This window comes from Macaca nemestrina, chromosome 5, assembly GCF_043159975.1.
Source record: "Macaca nemestrina isolate mMacNem1 chromosome 5, mMacNem.hap1, whole genome shotgun sequence".
NCBI classification, from domain to species: Eukaryota; Metazoa; Chordata; class Mammalia; order Primates; family Cercopithecidae; genus Macaca; species Macaca nemestrina.
Genome location: NC_092129.1, coordinates 152,486,677 through 152,503,151, shown reverse-complemented (window position 1 = coordinate 152,503,151; position 16,475 = coordinate 152,486,677). Strand labels below are relative to the sequence as shown.

At 51.5% G+C, this 16,475-nt stretch overlaps 1 protein-coding gene across 15 annotated transcripts; it reads right to left on the bottom strand.

Annotated features, from left to right (window-relative positions):
* Nucleotides 1-1,092: 1,092 nt before the first annotated feature.
* Nucleotides 1,093-16,451, bottom strand: LOC105498631 (coiled-coil alpha-helical rod protein 1). Of its 15 annotated transcripts, none has more exons than XM_011770848.3 (18): nt 16,417-16,451; nt 15,260-15,326; nt 14,968-15,181; nt 13,032-13,335; nt 9,758-9,921; nt 9,524-9,659; nt 9,254-9,364; nt 8,862-9,011; nt 7,423-7,533; nt 7,211-7,317; nt 4,854-4,966; nt 4,601-4,646; nt 4,321-4,457; nt 4,040-4,228; nt 3,842-3,943; nt 1,923-2,074; nt 1,619-1,790; nt 1,093-1,369 (listed from the first exon to the last, which is right to left on the bottom strand). In XM_011770848.3, the coding sequence occupies exons 2-18, from the start codon at nt 15,273-15,275 to the stop codon at nt 1,245-1,247; spliced, it is 2,349 nt and encodes a 782-aa protein (XP_011769150.2). In that variant the 5' UTR covers nt 15,276-15,326; nt 16,417-16,451; the 3' UTR covers nt 1,093-1,244. The 15 variants fall into 15 exon arrangements, with proteins under 15 accessions (XP_011769150.2, XP_011769147.2, XP_011769148.2 ...); XM_011770845.3 differs by having other exon boundaries at nt 15,260-15,392; nt 16,413-16,441; XM_011770846.2 differs by having other exon boundaries at nt 16,413-16,441.
* Nucleotides 16,452-16,475: the final 24 nt, after the last annotated feature.

Sequence of the window (16,475 nt, the reverse complement as noted above, 5' to 3'; positions counted from 1 at the left end):
GAAAAAAAATGTACATCAAATCATGTTGCATCTTCCCTTTGGGGAGTGAGGACAGGTTCTCGCTCTCAGGCTGGGGTGCAGTGGTGTGATCACAGCTCATTGCAGCCTTAACCTCTTGGGCTCAAACAATCCTCCCAACTCAGCCTCTGGAGTAACTAGGACCATGGGTGCATGCCACTATGCCCTCCAATGTTTTTTTTTCTTTTTTTTTTTTTTCCAGTCTCCTCTGTCACCCAGGCTAGAGTGCAGTGGCGCAATCTCAGCTCACTGCAACTTCCGCCTCCCAGTTCAAGCAATTCTCCTGCCTCAGCTTTCCGAGTAGCTGGGATTACAGGCACCTGCCACCACACCTGGCTAATTTTTTGTATTTTTAGTGAAGGCTGGGTTTCACCGTGTTAGCCAGGATGGTCTCGATACCCTGACCTTGTGATCCGCCCGCCTCAGTCTCCCAAAGTGTTAGGATTACAGGCGTGAGCCACCACGCCTGGCCTTCTTCCCCATTTTTAAAGAAGTACTCCAATGGCTTTCTATTGACTTAGAGTAAAATCCAAACTTGGCCACATCTTGGCCTTGAAGCAGCGTCCTTGACCATTCTCTACAGAGCCCTCCTGGCCTCCACAGGAGCCCACTTCAGGCAGGCCTCTCAGCACAAGGTCCCTTGCTCAGAGGCCTCTCCCCAGAGTTAGTTTCTATCACATAATTGTACTATACTTTCTCTTCAAGCACTTGTTTGAAATGATCTTGTTCATCTGTTTAGGTCGTCGGCCCTCTCTCTCCCACTAGGATGTAGGCTCTCAGGGCCCAGGTGGCCCCCAGGCTAATACAGTGCCTGGCTCTGACATTCCTGTTGAATGAGTGAATGTTTCGTCTTCCCCACTCCTAGCATTTATCATCTTCCAGAAGAAAAGAGTTTTAAAAGTTGAGAATAAAGAAAAGCAGAAGTTTCCCAAATATTTCCAAAGCTGCCTAGAAAAAGGATTTGAAAAGGTATCACCCAGAGAGCTATGGGTGGGACCACTTCTCACATCTCCAAGAGAGATGGCTGCAGGGAGAATTCCCAGATTCCCAGAGATTACATTTCCAAACAATGGCTCCTACTGTAGTCGTCTTTATTTAGAGCAGAATTTAGACTCAGCCGGTGTTCCCCAGGGTGACCCCGGGAGGGGGAAGGGCTCGTCTGTCCCCACCCACTTCTCCAGGATCCTCCCAGCCCCCAGGCTGGCTTTCCCTGGGCTCTTAGCTGCTTAGCTGCTCATCTGGGGATTGGAGCTGGAGCATCTGTCAAGATTGTCTCCTTGACAAACAGCTTCCTCTTTGGAAATGGCTTCACTCAAGCCCTGCAGGTCATCGAGCAGGACAGAGAGGGACCCTGGGAAGGAAGATAGCAGGAGATGAGCACCAGACAAGGGGAGGTGCTCGTGGTTACAGGGGAAACAGGGCTGACACAGGAAATGAGGACTGGGAGAGAGGAGGCTCTTTGGTCCAAGCTGGGCATCGCTAAAAGAGGCTAAGGGCCTCGAAGGATCACAGAGAACACCACTCATCATGCAAGAGTCTGGAGGGGAGATTGTTGAAGTGCACCCATTTGTCCCTTGTCCCTTTGTGCTTGGCCCAAGACCTTTTATGGATTCCCTGGTGGGTACTGCTGCTGCTACAGGTACGGATGCTGAACACTCTGGAGGCCTGGGGCTGGACACCACAGATTTCTTCTTATCCAGTAGGGAAGGAAGAACTGCCAACAGTCGCTGCTGCTTGTAACGGGAGAGGAGACCCTCCTGCTGCAAGGTGGCCTGGGAAGGAGAGGGTTAAACGCCACCTAGCCCGGGTAGAACCTCCCTCACCATCCTCTTTCCACACCTCTAGCCCAGGAACCAGCCCAGGATGGGCCCTAGTGTCTGCCTGTCTGCCGTCCCGTCTCCTACCAGCATGAGGTTCTTATCCCTCTCCAGCTCCTGCAAGCGCCGGGCCAGTCGCTGCCCCTCCTCCTTCCGGGCCTCCTCCTGCAGACGCCTGAGTTCCTGGCTCCGCTCCTTTTCCTGGGCGGCTCTGCGCTGAATCTGGCGCAAGGAGACCACTACAGAGCGGCCAAGGCACAGGGGAGGCAGGTGTGGGTCAGGCCAGAGGCAGCCAGGCACCATGAAGACAGGAACAAACGCCGGGTCACCAACCCTGTGGCTTGTGGGGGCTGTTCTGCTCTGTGGATCTGTCTCTTCTGTACAGTTGGGGGCGGGGGGGGCGGGGGGGGGGGGGGCTGACGCTCTAGGAGCCTGGGAATCTGAACCTAGTATCTTCCTCATCCCTGAACCATCCTGGAGTTCCGCAGGGGAAATCTCAATATGAACTGAGTTAGATTTTGTGCAATTAGTGTTCCTTGTCTTAAAGTGTGATGATTGCAGCTACATAGGAGAATTTACTGGCTTTGGGAGATGCAGCTGAACAACTTATGTTTACAACTTACTTAAAACATTAAATGGTCGGGCGCGGTGGCTCACGCCTATAATCCCAGCACCTTGGGAGGCCGAGGCAGGTGGATCACAGGTCAAGAGATCGAGACCATCCTGGCCAACATGGTGAAACCCTGTCTCTACTAAAAATACAAAAATTAGCTGGGCGTGGTGGTGGGCACCTGTAATCCCAGCTACTCAGGAGGCTGAGCCAGGAGAACGACTTGAACCCGGGAGGCGGAGGTTACAGTGAGCCAAGATCATGCCACTGCACTCTAGCCTGGTGACAGAGGAAGACTGTCTCAAAAAAAAAAAAACAAAAAACAAAAAACAACAACAACAAAAAACCACATTAAATGATTACAACTTAAAGTGATTCAAAAGATGCACAAATATGCGTGTATATAGATAAGAGACCAAATGTGGCAAATGTTAACTGCTATATTTAGAGAAGATATATTCATTACACAATTCTTTTTTAGACACACGGTCTTTCTCTATTGCCCAGGCTGGAGTGCAGTGGCACAATCTCGGCTCACTGCAGCCTCCACCTCCCAGGTTCGTGTGATCTTCCCACATCAGCCTCCCAAGTAAGCTCAGGCTACAGGTGCCCACCGCCATGCCTGGCTAATTTTTGTAATTTTTTTTTTTTTTAAAAGAGATGGGAGCCTGTGTTGCCCAGGCTGATCTTGAACTCCTGGGCTCCAGCAATCCTCCTGCCTTGGTCTCCCAAAGTGCTGGGATTACATGTGTGAGCCACCGCGCTGGCCACAATTCTTTTAACTTGTTTAGGTGTGTGAAATTTTTGCTAGGGGGTAATTGCTGGTGTTAGACATCTGGAAGGTGGTGGCCTCTGTGAAGGGGTATGACTGGAAGGGGTATAGGAGGGTCCTGAGCTGGTCATATGCTCTTTATTTATTTTTTTTTTTGAGACTGAGTTTTGCTCTCCAGGCTGGAGTGCAATGGTGTGATCTCAGCTCACTGCAACCTCCGCCGCCCGAGTTCAAGCCATTCTCCTGCCTCAGTCTCCCAAGTAGCTGGGATTACAGGCACCCACTAACACACCCAGCTAATTTTTGTATTTTTAGTAGAGATGGGGTTTCACTATGTTGGCCAGGCTGGTCTCAAACTTCTGACCTCAAGTGATACACCTGCCTCGGCCTCTCAAAGTGCTGGGATTACAGGCGTGAGCCACCGCGCCCGGTCATATGCTGTTTCTTAATCTGGTGCTGGCTACATGGGTGTGTTCATGAAGTGAGAAATCATCTGTGCTATTCATGGATACCTTCATTACTTCCTGTAATGAAGCTTTGAAAAAACTTTGAGGGGAAAATAATAACCTATGTCTTAACACTTCCTTCTTCCTGGAAGGCCCTATCCACCCTGGCAAGGCTCACCGGCCTTGGCATGCTCCCTCCGAGCCTCGTTCAGCCTCCTCTCTGTGTCTGAGAGTTGCTCCCGCAGCCGAGTTTCCACTTCAGCCACCTTCTCTTGCAGGGCTGGGGTGAAAGTGCAGACGGGGCGTATCAGCAGGAGATTTGATTTGCAATTCCCACGCCACGGTCCAAGGGAAGCACCCCTTTCCCTCTCGACACCTTGCCTGTAGAGGTCCTGCTGCTGGGTCAGCTCCTGCCGCAGACTGGCAGCCTCCTCTGTGCTCTCCTGCTGGCCCTGGCGTGCCACCTCCAGCTGCAGCCCCAAGCTAGCCAGGGACTCCTGGGTCTGCTGCAGCTCCTGCTCCAGCTGCTGGGCCACCTTGCTCAGCTGCTGCCGCTCTGCCTCCCCTAAAAGGAGGGGGTGCTGGGTCAGGCCTCTCCTAGCACCCTAGACACCGGGTCTTTCCTCATCCTCGCCACCCCCTGACAACCAGGTGTACCTTGTTCCCGAGCCCGGCCCACCTCCTGCTGAATGAGGCGGGCACTCAGCTGCAGTTCTGCATCCAGGCGGTTCCGTTCTTCCCGCAGCTGCTGCAACTCAAGGCTTACGTCTGTGACTGGTGGTGGTAGGGGACAGCTGGGACAGGGAAGAGAGAGTCAGGAGAAATCACCCAGCTGCCTGACCCCAAAGCACCCATCCTGCCTCAGTTCTCATGGTTTTGGGGGTCCCAGTAGCCAATGCTCTAAAGCCCCATCCACCTCAAAGTGCCCAAACTTCACCTCTCCTGGCGCAGCTGAGCAAGGGCAAGCTTTCGAGCAGTCAGGCCTGGGAGGGAAAAGGCAGGGAGAAAAAGAGATGAAGTTTGCATGGGAGAAAGTGGGGGACAGGGAGTAAGGGAAAAAGAGATGCAAGGGCTGGTGAAAGGAGGAAGGTGAATGGATGTGGGATCACAGAGCTGGGTCAGGAAGAAGAAAGTCCGAGCTGGTGGGGCGGGGGCGGGGGCGGGACATGGCTCACAGTTGCCCTACGCACCCCGAATGGTGTGGACCTTGCGGACAGCATAGCTGAGTCGGTTGTTGAGGCTGGGAAGCCGGGCGGCAGCCTCTTCCACCTTAGCCATGGTGCTCTCGAGCCAGATCTGAGAGCTGGAGAGGGCACAGGTCATTGACCCTCCATGCCTCCCCTCATTCCCAAAGGACTTGCTGTGCCTAGTATAGACAACTCCCTCAATCCTGTCCTGTCATACAAGTGAAGAACGCACAGCTTCCATCAATTATCTAAAGGGCCCTTGCCCCAAGAATGCATTAAATGACTATCTTTTAAAGCAACCTGTTAAGCTTATTTCTCACAACCTGTGTTTCGCTCACTATTGTGCATCAAAGAGTAAAGTTATCCTCTCTGGCCAGAGGCTTCTGCCTGTAATCCCAGCACTTTGGGAGGCCGAGGCAGGTGGATCACCTGAAGTCAGGAATTGGAGACTAGCCTGGCCAACATGGTGAAACTCTGTCTCCACTAAAAACATAAAAATTAGCCGGGCATGGTGGCTTATGCCTGTAATCCCAGCTACTCCAGAGGCTGAGGTACGAGAATCACTTGAACCTAGGAGGTGAAGGTTGCAGTGAGCCAAGATTGCGCCCCTGCCCTCAAGCCTGGGCAACAAAGTGAGACTCCATCTCAAAAAACCAAACCAAAACAAAGTCATCCTCTCCAAGCCCAGGAGTGTTGATTTAGCACCAATGACGGGCAGACCCACATGCTTTACCAGCTGGCTGTGCCAAAAGTAGGACCAACCTGGCTCATGAAAACTGAGCAGCTTAAACAGGCCCCTGGAGGAGGCCAAGGAGTGTCTAGGGCCCGCCTGGGGTTTCCTCAGGAGAGTCCAGGTCTGCACCCACAGAAAAACACACGATGATGAAGGCTTGCAGCTGCATCCCCAGCAGCACGGCAGAGTCCACTTTCATCTGGAAACTGTTCAAGTAGATGCTTCCAACACCTACCGCAGCTTGTATTAAAATCTCCAATTACCTACAGACAATCTAATAAACCCAGCAACAATCCGAGTTCGGACTGCTTTAAGCCTGGAGGACTTTTGGCAATGCATCATTACACAGACCATTTCTGTGATCGCCTGGTACCAAAGTCAAACCCTGTCCGCAGCACATCCTTCTGTTCTCCTGGAGGTAGGGGGCACACGCAATGGATTGAACCTGGGTGGTACGTCATCATAACTAGTTTAATTCCATGCAAGTGTGAAATGTTTCATAATTTTTTAAGCTGAATTAGTCCCCAAGGTACAAATCCAAGAGAAGGAAGTGGTGGGCAAGGACTCATCCTGCATCTTAATTTCGCTAAACCAAAAATTATCTTTATCTAAATTAACCCATCAAGAAGAGCCTCATGATAACGATAAACATTTACAAGCCAGACACTGTGCTAAGAACTACCTGCCTTGGGTATCTCAATGTCCAAGGCTGAGGGGAAGTCATCACCAGCACAAAGAAGCTTTGCTGTTTCCTTAGAAGTTTTTCCGAAGGTCGTAGAACAATTGTTGGTAATGAAACAACTAGGAAGTTGGTATGAGACACAAAGGCTGGCAATTGATTTAGAAGGAAACTAACTGGCTTACATTTTAGATGGAATAGTAAGCAAGTAAGTATATAGCTTTAAATAAATAGACTAGGCCAGGCGCGGTGGCTCACACCCGTAATTCCAGCACTTTGGGAGGGTGAGGTGGGTGGCTCACCTGAGGTCAGGAGTTCAAGACCAGCCTGGCCAACATGGTGAAATCCTGTGTCTACTAAAAATACAAAAACTAGCTGGGCGTGGTGGTGGATGCCTGTAATCCCAGCTACTCAGGAGGCTGAGGCAGGAGAATCACTTGAACCAGGGAAGTGAGGTTGCAGTGAGCCAAGACTGCACCACTGCACTCCAGCCTGGGTGACACAGACTCTGTCTCAAAATAAATAAATAAATAAAAAGACTAAATTTTTCTCCAGTGAAACAGAGAATGCCTGTAAAATTTTAGACAAGGAAAGGATGATGAAGTGTCTACACTCTCCATCCTTGAACAATGCTGCAAGTGAAGATCCTCCCCGGTGCTCTATTTAGCTCAAGCCATTACTAGACTGAACTGCAGGAGGAAGCAAGGCCTCACCTCCAGCCCAACATGCGGTGGGGAGTTCATGACAAGCAATCAGGTGTGAATGCAGAGGAGGCTGCCCCAGAAGAGAAATGAACACAGGAACATTGATAGGGCTAAATTTGCCCAGCCCTGTAGCCTCCAGTGGCCAGCTTTCCAGCCCCTCTTGCCCGAGGCTCCTCAGCAACAAGGTGCCCAGGAAGCTAAGGTGGCAGAAACACTACTCCACCAGCCCCTTCATCCCTGATACCTGCTGACGGCATTGACCACAAGCCTCAGCTGCTCCTCGGCTGAGGTTGTCTGCTGCTGCCACCGGCGCCTAGCCTCCTGAGCACGGCTCAGCTCCAACTGCAGGCCCTGGGGAGGATGCAGCAAAGGACAGGGTCCCTCCCTAAGTCCTGGCTGCAGCCCTGGACCACGGCTCCCTTGCCCTCCCCGAGTCTCTACTAGGCTGACACCAACCCTGGAACCCATCCGCTCCACCTCCACCTCTGCGGCTTTGTCCTGCAGGGATCGCTGCAGAATGGCCTGCTCCTGGCTCTGGGCTGTTACTTGTTCCTGGAGTGAGGTCACCTGGGGGAGGAGATGAAGCTGGGCAGGGGCCTCTAGAGCTAAAAGCTGAGGGAGGCATTAGAAGCAAAGTGGCAGGTGCAGAGAATGTCATGCAGGGGCCAGGCGTGGTGGCTCACACCTGGAATCCTAACACTTTGGGAGGCCGAGGCAGATCGCTTGAAGTCAGGAGCTCAAGACCAGCCTGGCCAACATGGTGAAACCCTGTCTGTACTAAAAATACAAAAATCAGCTAAGCATGGTGGCATGTGCCTGTAATCCCAGTTACTTGGGAGGCAAAAATCAGCTAAGCATGGTGGCATGTGCCTGTAATCCCAGTTACTTGGGAGGCTGAGGCAGGAGAATCACTTGAACCCGGGAGACAGAGGTTGCAGTGAGCTGAGATCACGCCACTGCACTCCAGCCTGGGTGACAGAGCAAGACTCCTTCTCAAAAAGAGAAAGAAAAAGAACCAATGCCATGCAGGGTGACAGAAGCTTAGGTTCCTGAGAATAGAATCTGAGTTCAGTGTTCCTTCCATGTTCCACATTCCATGTGCCCACTTGAACATGGGAAGAGCCCTTGACCCACCCCACAGGACCCACCAACTGACCATGCCACCCTCCTCAGATGCTGTCACCTCCTCAGAGAGGCTGTTCCTGACCATCCTACCTGAGGCTGACCCAACCCCCAGTCTCTCTGTCACATTATCTTTTCAATCTTTCTTGCTACTTTCTTTTTTTTTTGAGACAGGATCTCGCTTTGTCACCCAGGCTAGAGTGCAGTGGTGCGATCACAGCTCACTGGGGCCTCGACCTCCCAGGCTCAGGTGATCCTCCCACCTCAGCTTCCACAGTAGCTGGACTACAGGAATGAGCCACCACGCCTGGCTAATTTTTTGTATTTTTAGTAGAGACGGGATTGCGCATGTTGCCCAGGCTGGTATCAAACTCCTGACCTCAAGTGATCCACTTGCATCAGTCTCCTAGACTGCTGGCATTTTACTTGGCTGGGCACGGTGGCTCATACCAGTAATCTCATCACTTTGGGAGGCTGAGGCAGGCGAATCATCTGAGGTCAGGAGTTTGAGACCAGTGTTGGCACTATAGGCGTGAGCCACTGCACCCAGCTTGAATCTTTCTATACAGCACATATAATTACTGAACATGATCTGTTTACGTGCGTGTTCTGTGTCTCTGCTCTAGAATGCAAGCTCCACATTTCGGTTTTGTTCAGGGCTGTGTGCCCAGCATGTGGCAACCACTCAATAAACATTGGTTGAATGGATGCCACTCTTATGGAAGGAGCAAGGTGCTGGGAGGGAATACCGGGAGAAAAGAGAGTGCAGTGACCTGTCCCTTCAGCTGCTTAACAGAGTCGCTGTGTTCCAGCTCCTGGGCCTTTAGCTGCACCATGAGGGCAAACACCTTCTCCCGCCAGCGGTTCAGCAGGGACTGGCACTTCCTGGTAAACTCAGGCTCCAGCGAATCTGAAGGTTGAACCTGAGGGAGAAGGAGCGGGAGGAAAGTGTGGGCTCCTGGGGGAGGAGAGGAAGGAGGTGGCATCTTTGTTTCTCCTCTGTCCTGCCCGGACAACATGAGCTACAGCAAGAGGAGTTCACAGGAAGAAAGAGATCCAAGCAGGTTCTGGGGCACATCGAACCCTCCCGCCCACAGGGAGGAGGGTGGGGGACAGTAGGTGTAGGATGCGGCCGAGGGTGAGGGATCTGGGGGTCGGGCCATACCTTCCTGGTCAGCTCCTCCTCTTGCAGGGCGAGGATGTGCGTGAGGCTCTGCACCCGCACCTGCAGCAACTCCACGGTGGCGTGCAGGCCATCCCGGTCCTCCTGCAAGTGCTGCGGGTGGAGAGAAGCAGCCCCCCTGTAGGGCCTCCATGCCGCCTCGGGTACCACTTTCTCTCCTGAGGGCTGTGCTCTACACGCTCCTCCAAGGGCCACACTTGCCCCCCAACCTGATCCCCAAGTCCCCACACAGATGCACTCCTGCACACTCACCTGCATGTTTTCTAGAAACTTCTGTCGCTCCAGTTCCCATGTCTGGCTGTGGACCTCAGGAGGGACTTGTTCCCCAACATATTTTCTTAGATTCTCAACCAGGGTCACCTGAGCCTCCAAGTCTTCCTGGGTCTTGCTAGGGTTGGGGTGGGAATGGGACAGCCATCAGTGGGGCACCCTGCAGACCCACCACATCACCAACTGCTGGGCCCCCGTCGGCATCCACCCACCTACCTCAGCTGCTTCCGAAGCAGCTCGGCCTCCCTCTGAGCCTCGGCCAGCTCCTTGGCTTCCCCTGCTCTCCTGGTTTCCAGACTACTCAAAGACTGCTCCAAGCCCTCGGCCTTGCTGGTCAAACTGGAAAGAGCCTCCTGGTGAGCCTGTGTCAAAGAGGACAGCTGCGGAAAGAAGAGGGGGCTCAGCAGGAGCTCGACCCCACATGGAGGCCTTCCTTGTTCCCTTCACTCCCACTTTCTGTGACCTTAGACAATGACCAAACCAATCACCCAACTGCATAGCAAATGGAGAGCTGGTAACTCATTCTCTGCAGTTGCCCCACAACCCATCGGGAGTTCTTGTCCAATCTCCCCCGAAACATTATCTTCACCTCTCTCCGTCTCCGTCTCCACTGCCACCAACCCAAGGTAAGCTACCCTCATCTTTTGCCTGGGCAACAGTGACCATCTCCTAACTAGTCTTTACAAACCCTCGGTGGCTTCTCACAGCATTCACAGCAAAACCCAGGCATCTCTCCACACCTGCAGGCCGGGGGACCCAGCCTCTGCCTGCCTCCTGAGTTCACCCTGGAGGCTCTCCCAATGCTCCCCGCTCCAGCCACAGGGAGTCCGCTGAGAACCAGACAGCGGCCCCTCCTTGCTCCACAGACCCCAGGTGATAGCCCCTCCTCAGGGTGGCTTCGCTGGGCCCTCTAATAACCCTCACCACCCTCCTGTGCCCCATCAACTGCTCACGTCCTCCCGAGCACTTAGCACTGACCATATCTTGCTTATGTGTATGTGTTACTATCTGTCAGACCACATTGGAAGGAAAGCTCCAGGAAAGGAGGAATTTTATGTCTTTTGCTCATGGCACCTCAAAGGGTTGCAGGGGTGTCAGAGCCACCAACAGTCATGGGATGGACTGGGAAGGAGGGCAAAGTGGCCACCCTGCTTCCTCGTCTGCCTCCTCTAGCCCCGTCTCCATACAACAATAAAGTTAATTTGGGGGATATAAATGACAAAACTTTTTAGACATAAAATACAAATCTAGTCATGTCATTTCCCTGCCTAAAACCTTTCAACAGTTGCTTATCACTTAAAAAAACAATTGTTTTCTTTTTGTTATTTTGGAGATGGAGTTTCACTTTGTTGCTCAGATTAAGTGCAATGGCACAATCTCAGCTCACTGCAAACGCTGCCTCCCAGGTTCAAGCGATTCTCCTGCCTCACCCTCCCAAGTAGCTGAGATTACAGGCATGAGCCACCATGCCCAGCTAATTTTTGTACTTTTAGTAGAGATGAGGTTTCACCATGTTGGCAGGGCTGGTCTCGAACTCCTGACCTCAAGTGATCCACCCACCTCAGCTTCCCAAAGTGCTGGGATTACACATGTGAGCAACTATGCCCAGCCCTAGTTTATTTAATAAAATAGAGATGGGGGCTCACGTTGTTGCCCAGGCTGGTCTCAAACTCCTGGGCTCAAGTGATCCTTCTGCCTTAGCCTCCCAAAGTGCTAGGATTACAAGTATGAGCCACCGTGCCCAGCCTGCTCATTGCTCTTAAGGGAAAGTAGCAAGTTCTGAAGTGGCTAAGGCCTTGTGCCCTGGGTCCCATGCTCTGCAGCACACTCAGTGCCCCTGATCTCTATGCTCCAGCCTTCTGGCCTCCGCCTGTCCCCGCCTCCACCGGTTGTCCTGCCGAGTGTCCTCCAGCGACCATTGGACCTCACACACCTATTCACTGGCCAACTCCTATTCAGCACAAATGGTAGCTTGCTGGTTTTTTTTAGTCTCGCTCTGCTGCCCAGGCTGGAGTGTGGTGATCTCAGCTCACTGTAACCTCTGTCTCTCAGGTTCAAGCAATTCTCCTGCCTCAGCCTCCCAAGAAGCTGGGGCATTACAGGCGCCCACCGCCATACCCGGCTAATTTCTGTATTTTTTGTAGAGACTGGGTTTCTTCATATTGGCCAGACTGGTCTTGAACTCCTGGCCTCAAGTAATCCTGCCCACCTCAGCCTCCCAAAGTGCTGGGATTACAGGTGTGAGCCACTGTGCCCGGCCTAGCTTCTTGTTTCTAAGTTTCTTTCATGAATCTCCTTTGTCCACTTTCTGACTGGATTGCTGGTCTTTCCCTTACCAATTTCTAGGCACACATTTTATATTAGGGATATTACCCTTTTCTTGTGATCTGAGCTATAAATAGAGCTTTTTTTTTTTTTTTTTTTTTTTCCTGCCATTCCTAATGTTCATGTTATAAAGTCAATGGATCAATCTTTTCCTTTACGGCTTCTAGATTTTGGATTTTGACTCACAGGTAGAAAGGCCTTGCCCACTACAAGGTTACAAAGAATTTCTCTCTCGTTTTCTCCCAGTTCCTTTTTTATTTTATTTTTTGAGACAGAGTCTTGCTCTGTTGCCCAGGCTGGAGTGCAATGGCACAATTTCGGCTCACTGCAACCTCCACTTCCCAGGCTCAAGTGATTCTCCTGCCTCGGCCTCCTGAGTAGCTGGGATTACAGGTGTGCATCACCATGCCTGGTGAATTTTTGTATTTTTAGTAGAGATGGGGTTTCACCATGTTGGCCAGGCTGGTCTTGAACTCCTGACCTTGTGATCCACCTGCTTCGGCCTCCCAAAATGCTGGGATTACAGGCGTGAGCCACTGCACCCGGCCTTATGGTTTCTTTCCTTGACATGTCCAATTGGTTACAGTGGCCTTCCCTGAACCCCAGACTAAGTTAGTGCTCTCTAGTCCTTCGCCTTCAAGGCACTCCTCCTGATTGCAATTAATTATGATTAAATTAAAAGTGGATGTGTGTATCCCCCATGAGGCTGTCAGTTCCATCCATGAAGGCAGGATTCAGGCTAATTTGGTCACTGAGTCTGAGATGGCAAAGAGTAAGCACTGAGTTTGCGGACTGAATAATCTCTCTCTCCCAGTCCACCATAGCCCCCTTATATCCACCTTCCTCACTGCCCTCCACAATACCCCCGATGAATTGGTACCCAGAGTAAAGCAGGGAGGCAAACTACTTCCTACTAGAAAAGGAAGCAGGGCTTCAAGTCGTGGGAGGCCACCTGAGTCTTGGGGAAAAAGTGCAACCTGAATTAAGATCAAAATACCCAAATTCTCCATCTTTCTAGGCCATGTGTGTTTCTTTTCACCAAAGGTCTCATCACTCCACTACTCACTACTCATGGAGAGTCTCTTCTGCAATACCTGTTCTTTGCTTGGAAGCTACTGCCCAGCTCTCCGTTATGAATTTAAATCCTTCCCACCCCTGCATTCACCTGCTCTTGGTGCAGCCTCTGAACCTCTTCCAGCTCGCGCTGGCTCCCCTCTTCCAAGTTCTTCCGGACGACCTCAGCCCCAGCCAAAGCAGCACGCAGGCCCTCAGCCTCAGCTCGGCCGGCCTTCTCTGCCTGTGCCAGGGCCTCCAGCTCCATGGCCTGGGCCTCTAGCCTCATCTTCTGCTGCAGTGAGGTCTCCCGCAGGAGCCGGACCTCCTCCTCCAGCCGCCGCAGTTCTTGCAACTGCCGAGCGATCACCTCAGCCTGCTGGCTCAGGGCCTGTGACCCCTCCAGCTCCCAGGACCTTCAAAGACAGGTTAGTGCAGGTGAGACTTGTCTCCAGTGCTGGAAGGATAGTTGAGGGTGTAAACATAGCCAGAAGGAAAAGAGGACCTCTCTGCCCCCGTGTGGGGAGGTGAAGGGGGTGCTGAAGCTGGGGTATGGGGATGTCTGCATTGACATCATCATCATTCATCAAAGCCCTATTGAGCATGTTAAGTCCAGTGCCTGGACTCACAGGACCTAAAGTCTGGCTGAGATCATGGAACATGATCTCCCTAGAGAGAGCTACATACAGACAGATCCAACATCAAATGTGTATATCATTAGGCCACACATTCTTTTTGTTTTTTGGTGTTTTTTTGTCTTATTTATTTTTTATTTTTAGGCCACACATTTTAAGTGGAAAGGTTGGAAGAACAGAGACTTCTCAATTCTGATTTAAGGGCAAGAAGTTTGAGGGAGGAATGGGCATAGAGAGAGCTGAGCTTCCAGTATCAATATGGTGAGGCCAGGTGCTAGTTAAAATGCATTTATTGAGTGTTAGGTATACTTTATGAGGAGTCTGAGAGAACAGTACATAAATAACATAGTGCCAGCTTTTGGAGACATTGTCTACCAATATCACGTGAAGTTTAATCCAGCTTGGAACGTGGCTCCTGAGGCAGCTGTCTCTCTGACACCCAGGACCACAGGAGACTGTTGTTGTTGTTTTTAGAGACAGGGTATCACTGTGTCACCCAGGCCTCAATGCAGTGGCTGGATCATAGGTCACTGCAGCCTTCAACTCCTGAGCTCAAGCGATCCTACCACCTTAGCCTCCCGAGTAGCTGGGACTACAAATGCATGTCACCATAGCCAGCTAATTATTTTCTGTGGAGACAAAGTCTCGCTTTGTTGCCCAGGCTTGTCTTGAACTCCTGGGCTCAAGTGATCCTCCTGCCTCAGCTCCCAAAGTGCTAGGAGTATAGGTGTGAGCCACCATACCTGGCCTTTTCTTTATTTTCTTTCTTTATTTAAGTATCAGGGATCTGTAGGCTAGGGAAATTGACTTGCCAAATGTCCTCTAGCTGGTAGCCAAACTAGAAATATAGTCTCTGTCTCCTGACACCCAGTCTAGTGCTCCTTCTTCTTCATTGTGCTGCTGCTTCTAATGTAATCCTACTCTAGAGCAAAATGGCAGAATGATATCCCAGTACATCTGGGAAGACACATGAAACAACAAGAATAAGAATGTTTACAGACAATACGACAGCATGGCCAGCTCCCATAGCATGTCCTCTGTAAAGGCTTTCTTCCATCAGAATGAACCCACACTGCCACAGTGCTGGGTCTCTACTTCTAGTTTGCACTTCTTCATCTTGCCTCATACTATGCTTTACCATCAGTTGATGGTCAATCTATCTCCCCTCTTAGGATTTTAGATTCCTTATTAATTACAAATTTAAGTCAGGATTTGTCTTATTCATTATTGTTATCCTCATCCCTAGCACCTAGCACACTGCTTTATTATCTAAGCACTGCAGGAACTAATAATTGCTTGCATAAAAATGAGTAGGTTCTGGAAACTAGGGCTGAAATAGGGTAAGGAGTTTATTCCAGTGAAGAAGGGTCACTAGCAAGCCAGCCTGAGAAAACAGCGAGGATGGATCCCTACCTGCCTCTCCGCCCTGGCTCCTGCCTGTCACTGGAAACATCCTGTTTCCACATGGTCACTTGAGGTCTCTGGGTGTCTAGTCGCCTCTCTGAGACATCTTGATGGCCTGGGGGTTGGACCAGGGGAATGTCTGAGAGCCAGGTGGGAGCCATTCTCGGCAGAGTTGAAAGGGGCCGAGCTTGAAAATGGGAGGGAGGAATCAGCCCAGTGGAACCTGAAGAATTACAAAATCAAAGATGGTCAGTTTCCCAGGCAGAGACAACCACCACTCCCCTTGTCTGGTCCCACTGACCTGAAGGTGGAAACATCTCCACATTATTTGAAGGCTCTAGATTCTGTCTCCAGCCATCTATGTTCCCCTGGACAACAGGAGAAACAAAGACACTCCAATTCAATTTTCAGGCCACCTTCCAAAGAGAAAGCCCCTACAATAACAAAGTCATAATCCTTGAATTACAGCCAGGTCCACCCGATGCTCAGCTCTTTTCCTACTTCCCCAAAGAAGTAGGAGATACCCCAAATTCACTTGCTTGTCTCAACCTGGTTCCTCAGGGAACCCAGGCAACTAACTATCAAGTGGAGAGAATTTACTGAAAAAGACAGACCGAGAGGGGCTCTGAGGCTTTACTCATACTTTCAGGATTCTGGGCAGTGCCTTTACCCTCCTCCTTAAGTTTCTATGGTCCCTGCTGCCCCTGGCCAGAGGTGAGAAAGGAGGTACACAGTGCAGGGGTCTTGAGCGCCATCTCCAGAGTTCTCTCCATGGCTCAGCAAGGCCTGGGGGAATCCCATCCAGACACCACCAGGCCATGACTCTTGGGTCCTTCCCTATTAAAGTGCTGGCCCAAGGCCTGGCCCCAGCTGAATGTGGCCACATGCAGGGCTAGACCCTTCCCAAGACCTTGGGAATCCAAGCAGCCTAGATCCCCAGGCAGAAAAGCCAGCGTCCTGACATCTCATCCAAATCTCTCCTGCGGCTGTCCTCTCAGCTTCTCTCTACTATCCCCTCAGCTTCCATGCCTGCCGCCCGCCTCCTCTTTCTCGAGTCCTAACACATAGTGGGCACTTTAAGACCTTCCCCCCACCCTCCCACCCTCATTAATCTATTTTTTACCCGAATCTGGGATCCCTACTCCGGTCCCTTTTTACATCCTAATCTACTTTTTTCTGAAGGAATTGTTCTGGTCCTTACCCTCACCCCCATCTCTCAATAGTCTGCTCTCGCCCCCTGTACGCTAGCCGGCTCTGCTCTCCCCCCACTGCTCCCCTAGATACCCAAGGCTGTTCACCCAGTTGGCCCCTGAGCTCTAAGGCTGTTCTGATCTCCTCATCTACCCCTTCACCTGGCCCCTGTTCCCCCTTCCCCTTTGGACCCCTTGAACCCTCCCAGCACCCCCGCTCAACCCCTTCCCGCCCACAACCGACTCTTCCCGAACGTCCCTTACCCACCGCGAGAACCCCTACTGCGCCTTGACCACACCCCCTACGCCTCGCTCCGGGCCCCGCCT